The sequence below is a fragment of the Talpa europaea genome (genome assembly GCF_964194135.1).
Source record: "Talpa europaea genome assembly, chromosome: 15".
Lineage (NCBI taxonomy): Eukaryota > Metazoa > Chordata > Mammalia > Eulipotyphla > Talpidae > Talpa > Talpa europaea.
In genome coordinates, this window is record NC_140083.1 from 78,570,471 (window position 1) to 78,580,521 (window position 10,051).

At 58.0% G+C, this 10,051-nt stretch overlaps 1 protein-coding gene across 4 annotated transcripts; it reads left to right on the forward strand.

The window, feature by feature from the left end:
* Positions 1-2,131: 2,131 nt before the first annotated feature.
* ACVRL1 (activin A receptor like type 1) lies at positions 2,132-9,687 on the forward strand (the record flags this gene model as incomplete). Of its 4 annotated transcripts, XM_084256393.1 has the most annotated exons (9): positions 2,132-2,213; positions 2,765-3,016; positions 3,210-3,418; positions 3,665-3,764; positions 4,124-4,282; positions 4,529-4,804; positions 5,403-5,600; positions 8,242-8,372; positions 9,533-9,687. In XM_084256393.1, the coding sequence occupies 9 exons, from the start codon at positions 2,150-2,152 to the stop codon at positions 9,665-9,667; spliced, it is 1,524 nt and encodes a 507-aa protein (XP_084112519.1). In that variant the 3' UTR covers positions 9,668-9,687. The 4 variants fall into 4 exon arrangements, with proteins under 4 accessions (XP_084112519.1, XP_084112516.1, XP_084112517.1 ...); XM_084256390.1 differs by lacking the exons at positions 3,210-3,418; positions 3,665-3,764 and having other exon boundaries at positions 2,150-2,213; XM_084256391.1 differs by lacking the exons at positions 3,210-3,418; positions 3,665-3,764; positions 5,403-5,600 and having other exon boundaries at positions 2,150-2,213.
* Positions 9,688-10,051: the final 364 nt, after the last annotated feature.

A 10,051-nucleotide genomic window follows, 5' to 3' on the forward strand; every position in this document is an offset into this window, starting at 1 on the left:
GCAGGAGAGGTCTGCTGCACCATGTGGGTAGCTCCCTGTCCGGCTGGGGATTGAACTCGTGCTGCAGAGGCTGCATATTGCTTCATAGTGCAATGCTTAACCCCTTGTGCCACCAGGGAGGCCCTGGGTGCATCCTTATTGTTACCTATTTTTCCCTTCCTACCCTGTACTCTCTCCATAGCTGCTTTCTAGGCAAGCAAAGGCTGTCAAGGAGAGCATCCTGCCCTACCTCAGTGGGCGAATTCAGCTTGTCTGGGGCTCTTGAGAGGGATCTCCAGCCCTGAGTCCCACTGCAGAGTGTTTGCCAGAGGGGTAAGAGGCAGGAGGTCAGGCAGAGGCTGGGGACACAGCTGCAGCAGCCCAGGGCTCTGTTTCCTCCCAAGCCCTGGGCCTCTGGGGCAGAGGAAGCCCCGGCAGGAAGGCCAAAGCTACCAGCAGCCAAAGAGGCCCACGAAATCCCCCACCCCACCTCCAGCCATCCTGCCCTCAGAAGCTCAGCATCATGGATCTTCACTCGGCACCATTCTTAGACTATGGACCTTCGACCTCACCCTGTCATCCCAGAAGACACTGCTTCTGCATGTTAGCTGCCCCTGCCTGGGGACCCAACCCCCAGGCACATGCCTTTGTATTCTCTGCCACTTGGAAAGTCCTGCTTGCTTTCTGATCTCAGTCCTTCTTGCTGCAACCTCAGCCCTTAACTTCTTGTTCTAAACCTTTGAGAAATATAAAAAGTGACTTCTGAAGCGCTAGTTAGTTTGGGACCTGGTTGGGGACAAGCATAGATCAGAATCACCCCTCTTAACATTCTCCACAACCTTCGCCAGCCACAGAATGTCAAAGATTCAGTGTTTAAGTGTGTTTCACTTCCCCTCCCACGTTACTGGCCCTCCCCCCACCCCTTTCCAGAACAGCAAGTTGAGAGAGGGGACCAGGGAGTGGCTCTGCTAGGGCATCCTGCAGAGGTGAGTTTGCAGAGAGGTCCCTTCACACCCTGATGACCAGCAAGCTTGGTCCAGGTGTTACACCCCTGAGGGGCAGACCCGGGCTGCCACCTGGATTAGGAGGCGGAGTGGAGGAACTCTGAACCCTAGTCTGGACGCCTGGTTGCACTACCTGTCCTACCACTGGATGCTGTCTGACCTTGAACAAGTCTCCTCCTGTCTGAGTCTTAATCCTGTCTTGTCTAAAATCACTTTGTGTACGGCCTCCCTGGTGGCGCAAGGGGTTAAGACCCAACCTATGGGGCTATCTGCAGCCTCTGCAGCATGAGTTCGATCCCTGGCCAGGGAGCTACCCACATGGTAGAGCAGACCTCTTCTGACTCACCCGCTGCTCCCCTCAGCAGTGTACTTTGGTCAATCTGCCTGTTCTATTCCCCACTCTGTCTCCGGTGAATCCTCTTACCCCCTACACCTCTGGCCTGCACCCCAGTTCTTGTATGCATACATATATAAATCTTAAAAAAAATAAAATCACTTTGTGATTCACAATGTGTCCCCCTAGAATTTTGTCACAGGAGTGTCCCAGGCCCAGGCAGCTCCTCCAGACACTCTGGATCCAGCCAGCCCTGAGAATATGCTGAACTCCCTGCTGTGCGTGACTCCTGCCTGTTCTATCCAGATTCCAATCTAAACGATCTTGATTCCTGTTCCTAGCTTGGCGGGACCCTGAATGGCAGGAAATGAAGACAGGAGCCTGTTTATGTTTGAGGCAGCCAGGGGCGAGGGGGGTTGGGTGGAGGGCACTGGGACAGGGGTGGGTAGGAGTGGAGCTGGGAGGGAATGGCAAGCGACAGTGGCCAGAAGGGGGTTGCTGCTGAAAAGCTGCTCCTTCCACCCCATTCGTGGGCCTCTGGGCCTCCAGTCTGACCTCGGCAGCAGGGGTGCCTACTCGCTGGGAGTCCCCCAAGCTCTCAGTCACTTAAACAAGGCTCCCTACCCTTTACCCCTAACAGGATGGTTTCCATGGGGAAGTGAACCAGGACTTCCCCTGCAGGCCCCGCCCCAGAACCCTCCCTGCCCCCCCTTAAAATGCTCCCAGTGATTTCCTCTGGGTGGGAGGGACCCATGGTCAGTGACTCAAAACACCAAGGGAATCACATTTCACAGACCTTACCGCATCCTCTCCTGCGCCTCTCTCCAGAACCATGACAGTAGGGCCCCCCAGAAGAGGCCTTCTGATGCTGCTGATGGCCTTAGGCCTGACCAAGGGTGAGTACCGGTGAAGCGGGGATGGAGCAGGAGCTCGCTGGAGAAAGGGCTGTGTGGGCTCGGCTCTGGCCGGGGTTGGGGTTGAATTGCTAGGGAGAGGGACTTAGGAGCTTGGCTGAGAGATGGGAGACAGGCTTGGTTAGACTAAACTTCTGACCACCCCAAGTGTCTTCTGCTGTCCTCTTGATTCAAACCTCAGCTGGTGCTGTCAGATCCCGGGGTGGAACCTCTACCTGGCGGTGTGGAGAGTGAAGATGTTGGCAGGGAGGGCCTAGGAGAGCCCTCAGGGTTGGGAATCGGGCCAGGGCCAGGTCTCGAGCTGGGAGGGGAGGTCCTAGGATCAGGGCGGAGACGGAAGCCTGGTTCTCATGGTCTCAGCTGCCTCTGGTGGCAGGGGAGACTGCAGGGCAGGATAACCTGAGGCTGGAACTAAAGGACAAGGCCTCAGAGGTTTGTAGGTCAGAAGGGAGGAGATGGTGGGGCAGACATGGGAGCTGCGCTCAGACAGGGAGCTGGATCTGGAGAGGCCAAACATCTAGTATGTCTCTCAGGTGACCCTGTGAAGCCCTCTCGGGGGCCACTGGTGACCTGCAGGTGTGAAAGCCCCCACTGCCGGGGGCCTACCTGCCAGGGGGCCTGGTGCACAGTAGTGCTGGTTCGGGAAGAAGGCAGGCGCCCCCAGGAACACCGGGGCTGCGGGAACCTGCACCAGGAGCTCTGCAGGGGGCGCCCCACGGAGTTTGTCAACCACTACTGCTGCTACAGCCCCCTCTGCAACCACAATGTGTCCCTGGTCCTAGAGGGTATGTCCAGGTGCCTCCTCACCCCTCCGCATCCTCCCAGATCCTGCCCGCCCCGCCCTGCTTTCCTCTGCTACTCTAATCTGGGGTCGGGAGAGGCAGAACCTTGGGGTTTGGGTGCGGGGTGTGCGAGGGGGGTGGAGGGTGGAAATGTGGCCTGGTGGAAGCTGAGTTTCAGTGTCCCCACCTCCCACAGCCACCCAAACTCCAGAGCACTGGAATGTAGATGGCCAGTTGCCTCTGATCCTGGGCCCGGTGCTGGCCCTGCTCGCCCTGGTGGCTCTGGGTGCCCTGGGCCTGTGGCATGTCCGGCGGAGGCAGGAGAAGCAGCCAGGCCTGCACAGTAAACTGGACGAGTCCAGCATCATCCTGAAGGCATCTGAGCAGGGAGACAGCATGTTGGGGGTATGGGCCTGGGGGAACCTGGGACACAGGTTGGGGGGTAGACAGGAAGCACAGAGCCAGAGGGGGTGCAGAGAGACAGGTAGTCAAGAAAGGCACAATCAGAGACACTCAGTTTGGAGTGGGTGGGGCTGGGCGACTGAGGAGCATGTGCGTGGGGCACAGCAGCAGCAGCTCGGCCCAGGTCGAGGAGGGAGAGGGGGCTGGGATGGGTGGGGACAGCCTCTCAGTGCCTTTTGGAACCGCCAGGACCTCCTGGACAGCGACTGCACCACGGGCAGTGGCTCGGGGCTCCCCTTCCTGGTGCAGAGGACAGTGGCACGACAGGTCGCCCTGGTGGAATGTGTGGGTGAGCAGTGAGTGAACCCCAGGGATGGGGACCATGGGCTCCCATGGGCTTGCAGGGGTGAGGGAGCTCTTGGGCTCTGGGGTCACAGGTGGGGACGAGTCTGGGTCAGCAAGGGAAGCAATTCTGCTGGGCAGGGTGTGTATTAGAAATGGGCCAGGCTAGGTCCTTCTGCAGAAGCTGGAGTGGGACAGGTGGCAGGGTGGGGTGGCCTGCCAGCTGGGGCTTGGTCTGAATTGAGTTAAACATGAGCATCAGAGGTTCTGCAGGTGGGGTCAGTGCAACGTCAAGATGGGGGCTCTTCTGGGCATTTCTGTGCTCAGACTTGGCATGACGCTCTTCCCCCATCTGGTCTGGATCAGGAAAAGGCCGCTATGGAGAGGTGTGGAGGGGCCTGTGGCATGGCGAGAGTGTGGCTGTGAAGATCTTCTCTTCGAGGGATGAACAGTCCTGGTTCCGGGAGACGGAGATCTACAACACTGTGTTGCTCAGACACGACAATATCCTAGGCAAGTGGGTGTGTGTGGTGGGGAGGGTGCTCTGTGCCAGGCCTGTGGGGCTCATTCCCTGTGCTCAGGGCTGCAGTCCCAAGCCTCAGGACCCTCAGCCTCCCACTTGGCTTCCTTTCTGGCCTGAGCCAGACCAGCCTCCACCCTGAGCCCTTGATCGAGTCCATCCTCTGCGCGTTAGGCCCAGCCCTGACCCCCGCGGGGCCGGCCGCCCTCCTCCCCAGCTCCTTGGCGGAGACACGGACCCTCTGCCTGCAGGCTTCATCGCCTCTGACATGACCTCCCGCAACTCCAGCACGCAGCTGTGGCTCATCACGCACTACCATGAGCACGGCTCGCTCTACGACTTTCTGCAGAGGCAGACGCTGGAGCCCCAGCTGGCCCTGAGGCTCGCCGTGTCCACTGCCTGCGGCCTGGCGCACCTGCACGTGGAGATCTTTGGCACGCAGGGCAAACCGGCCATCGCTCACCGAGACCTCAAGAGCCGAAATGTGCTGGTCAAGAGCAACTTGCAGTGTTGCATCGCCGACCTGGGTGAGCGCCTGGACGGGCGGGAGCTAGCCCCGGGCAGGGAGGCGGGGCTGGGCTGGGGCCCTTCGTGGAGCAGGCTTGGCCCGCCTGCCTCCCCCTGGCTCTCTGTGGGGGTGGGGGCGGTGACAATCTGAGCTGTGCTTTAGCGCAGGCAGATGTTCCTTGTCTCCTTTCACCCTACCAGAGGGCCACAGTTTGTCTTAGCAGTGTTTTCAAGCCCAGACTCCTTCCACCATGCTGCTCCGGTTCCAGGAGTTGGGAGTCAGGGCCCCACAGCGGGTTCTAGTCCTGGTTTCACTGACTGCATGGCTCCCCTCCCAGGCCTCGGGGTGGTGCCCTATGAAATGGGCTAACAGTGCCTGCTGTATGCCTGCTGGCCTCTCCCTGGGCTCCTGGGCACCGAGAGAGCGCTGACCAAGCATGGTGTGACTGGGACAGTTGTTCTCTAGGTGACTGTCTCCCCCAGCAGCTTAGGCAGCTGTCTGCGCCTCTGTTCCACCTCCTCCCTCCAACCCTGCTGGCCCCCGGAACCCCAGCCCCTGGGGCCACCCTGGCTGTGGGCTCTGATGAGCGGCGGGAGTGACAGGCCTGGTGCCCGCAGGCCTGGCTGTGATGCACTCCCAGGGTAGTGATTACCTGGACATCGGCAACAACCCTCGCGTGGGCACCAAGCGGTACATGGCGCCGGAGGTGCTGGATGAGCAGATCCGCACCGACTGCTTTGAGTCTTACAAGTGGACCGACATCTGGGCCTTCGGCCTGGTGCTGTGGGAGATCACCCGCCGGACCATCGTCAATGGTGAGGGCCACGCGGCACGGGCTGGGAAAGCAGGGATAGGGCGGCCAGACAGAAGACACGCAGGAGACGGGGCGTCCTGCCCGGCCGGAGGGGCTTGTGGCCAGACCTTCTGGATCCTCTTCATTGCCACTCACCAGTTGGTTCAGCTGCCTGACCTTTAAGGTTCATCTGAGTCTGTGATTCTAGCTGTGAAATCTTGGGAAAGTGATAATAACAGAAATGTTAATAGAAGCAACATTTATTGAGCTTAAATATGTGCCAGTGGCCATGCGACATACATGTATTATTCAGTCAGCCTGTGACGCAGGGACGTGGTGTCGCTTAGTGGCGAAGAGCAGGGGCTGGGAATCAGACCGTCTAGGTTGAATTTCCAGGTTTTGCCATTGACCACGGGCAAGGTTGTTCGCCTCTCTGTGCCTCAGTCTCCTCATTTGTAAAATGAGAATAAAAATAATGTCTGGTTGTTGAGATGATCCAGACAGCATCTGGCAACTGTTCTGGAGCTCCGTAAAGATTAGGAGCAGTTATTGTTGCAATCATAGTGCCTGTCCCCCCTTTTACATCTGGGCCTTTGGCCTGGTGCTCTGAGGGGACCGCGGCACAGAATTATAGCTGGATAGAGGCAGCATCAGGGTCTGAAACCAGGCAGTTTCTTATCACTGTGCTACTTAAACCTCTTGGGTCCTTGGTTTCCTCGTCCACAAGGAAGCAGGATACGGGGGTGCTTGTACTCTGCTTACTACCGCCTCATTGTGACTGTGTGTGCCACAGGGGACTCAGACTTGGAGGGGCTGGGGGCAGGCAGAGGTACCACATTCTTGCTGGCTCCATAGGGGCAGCCCTGGGGCCGGTGCCCCCCAGTGCTGGGGCGGTGGATGTTGGGTGGTGGTCTGCACTGGGCAGGGAGGCCCGTCACTCTCGGTGGAGGCTGTCCACAGGGGGAAGGCCTGAGGGAGTCCTGACAGGTTGGGGACAACTGCAATGTGTGACTGGATCGCTGCTCCTTAAGATAGGGCCCCACCTCGGACCAGGCTGCAGGCGGAATGGAAGGCTGGCCTGGCCCGGCTGAGGGGAGGCTGACTGCAGGCTCCTGCGGGGAGGGAAGCTGTGTGAGCCCCACACAGATTCACAGCGCATTATAAACACTGTAATCTGGTGTCAGCCCCGGCACTGATTAAAGGCCCATGAGACACGCTCAGGCCTCTTGTGCAGCACTGATTGAGACACGCTCAGGCCTCTTGTGCAGCACTGATTAGGGCGCTAACGGCACAGGGGCTGACCTGGAAGCCCGCCACGAGGAAAGCAGCTGGGGCAGGCTCTTCTGAGGTTGTGGCTGTGTGGCCATGACCCCCCAAGAAGCAGGAGGGGGCAAGGGGCACTTTTTCTGGGTCTGGCCTCTTCTGCCCAAGCTGTCTGCAGCTCCACAGGCATCAATTTCGGAAGCTCCTGCTAAGGCCTGTGCACTTGGGACAATGTGGGGAGGGGCTGCTGGCTGAAGGGGTTCTGCAGAGGCCTGTGCCCCCCCACACGCCCCAAGAGTGGGTGGGTGGTATTACAACCTGGGTAAAACAATCCCTTTCTCTTAGGAGAGTTGTTTTCTCCCCCTTTTCCTTGTTTCATGCCCTCACCCAACAATCAGCCAGCTGCCCTCCCCTGAGTGTAGCTGGGACGTCAAAAGTATGGGCTTCGGGCCTCCCCAGTGGCGCCACCGTTGAGCGCTGGGTTGTGAAGCTGCCCGCGGCCTCTGCAGCGCCGGTTCGATCCCCGGCTGCTCCCCGGCCACCGGAGGAGGGTCCCACATGGCGCGCAGACCTCTCCTGCCGCCCGCTGCTCCCCTCAGCAGTGTACTTCGGTCCTTCTGCCTGCTCTGCTCCCCGCTCTGGCTCTGGGGAATTCTCTCACCCTCCCGCGCTTCTGACTGTACCCAGTGCTTGTATAAATAAATAAATAAACAAACAAACAAACAAAATAAATCTTAAAAAAAAAAAAAAGTGTGGGCTTCGGTTAGACTCTCTGGGCTGAAATCCTAGCTCTGTCTCTTACTGCCTACGTGATTTTGGACAGCTTTTTAAACCGTGCTGGCCTTAATTGCGTTGCCCATAGAGAGAAATGAATAGTACTGTCTAACTCATAGAATTGTTGTGAGGATTCAATGTCTGGTACGTAGTAGGTGCTCACTAAGCTTTGGGTATCATTGGGCATCTGTGCTAGCTGGAGCCTGGGAGCAGGACTGGACTTTGAGAAGGAGGCAGCTGTGGACAGGCTGGAACAAGATCTGGCCTAGCAATCCAGTGAGGTGAATTAAGTCTGACTGCCTCTTCCAGCTGCACCGGCTGGGGCTCAGCTTCTCTGAGTATCAGTTTTTTTAGCTGTAAAATGGGGGTGGTAACAGTACCTGCCTCCTAGGAATTACAGGATAATGCATGTGAAGTATTTTTAGCACACTGCCTGGTGCATAGTAACTTCTAAATAAATGGTAGTAATTATTACTAAAAATGTATCTATTACATGACAGCATCCCTCTCAGGCATGTGGCTTCTGGCCCCTGGGACAGAGAGTGGACAGAGGACTTCCCCAGGTGCTCTTGGGCCTTCTGGGGACCCCAACTTATTGTCCCTCCTGCCCCCTCCATCCATCCCAGGCATTGTGGAAGATTACAGGCCACCCTTCTATGATGTGGTGCCCAATGACCCCAGCTTTGAGGACATGAAGAAGGTGGTTTGTGTTGACCAGCAGACCCCCACCATCCCCAACCGTCTGGCTGCAGACCCGGTAAGCTCCCTGGCTGGGGTGACACAGGGCGGTGGCTCATGGCTGGGGCTTCTGGGTCCAGGAATTTGCCTCTGAGGTCCCTGATTCTCCTTGGATAGACTCTGAGGGATCAATTCTAGGGTACCTCCCTGGGCACCCCCCTCACAGTCCTGGTGTGGACCCCCAGGGTCCCCATGGTTATTCTAGGATTTTCAGCACCTTTTGCATTGTCTGAAAAGTCAGAGGCTCTCTGCTGTTTCTTGCCATGGATTTTTTGTTGTTGCTGCTGCTCATTTATCTTTGTTTATTCTCAAAACACTCCATATACTTACATATGACTCACATGTGTATATAAACTCACACAGACATGCACATGCTTAGACATAAACATGCTCACAGAGGCATACGCAAGTACAGACATGGCCCCTCTGCCTACCTTCGTACCTCTGCTACCTCTCATAGTGCCTGGCACACAATAGGTGCCATAAATATTTACTGAAAGGAGAAATAAATATTCATATGGACACACATAGATACATGGACATTTCTGCACAACCTACATATCTACGAAAGTCACACATACCCACTCCTGTGTGCACACACGTACACTCCCTCCAGGAATAAGCTCGAGGTGTGAGGTGGAGGTGGGGCTGCCTCATCTGAGGACCACTGAGCTTCCTGCGGTGGGTTTGCCCTGGACACTTGCGATATTGGGGCAGTGCCCGGTGCCCATTCTCCCACCGGTCCCCTGGGGCCAAAGTTGCTGGAGGACCAGGAGACTCCGCCCTCTGCCCTGGGGTCCAGCTTCAGATGGGGAGGCGAGAGCCCCAAGGCTCATAGAGTGCCCCTTTCTTGAGCTGGGGCGGGGAGTATCTGCAGAGTCCCCCCCTGAGTGCTCCTGGAGGTCTGGGCTGCACCTCTCTGTCCTGCCTCCTGCCTCCACCCCTTCTCACAACACCCTCCTCCGCTCCTGTGTTATCTTTTTCTTCTGGTTCTCGCCCGTTCCCTCCACTCCTCCTCTTCCCTCTTCCCGCTCTGTCTTTCCTCTGCTCCTTTTCCACCTCTCACGCCCCTCTTCTTGCCCTTCCCTGCCGTGTCTCCCCATTGCTGGGCCTTCCTCCTCGCTGCCTTCTTTCCATTTCCCCTGCCCCACTCCGCTTCCTCTCCCTCCCGCCCCTCAGGTCCTCTCCGGCCTGGCGCAGATGATGCGGGAGTGTTGGTACCCCAACCCCTCAGCACGCCTCACCGCGCTGCGGATCAAGAAGACACTCCAGAAGCTCAGCAACAGCCTGGAGAGGCGGAAAGTGATTCACTAGCCACGGGCCTGCCTGCCGCAGCTGCCTGCAAGGGGGTGGAGGCTGGAGCGCGGTGGGTGGTGGCCTATCAGGGCAGAGGTGGTGTGAGTGTGTGTACTGGGGAGGGGTACCCCTCTAGGGGTGGCTATGCCTGCCCAGCTGGGCCCCTAGCCCATCTAGCCAAAAATACAGCTGGGCTGAAACCTGATCCCCTGGCTGTCTGGTCTGCTCAAAGCAGCAGGCTCCCTGACGCCTGACTCCCTCCCCGCCCCAACACCCTGGGTGCACCCCTACCCCAAAGCACCCTCACCACCACATGATGCAGAAAAGGCCCCCACAGCCCTGGAAGACCAGCCAGGGAATCCCAGGCCCAGGCCCAGGCCTCCACTTTACCCCCTGCCCTCA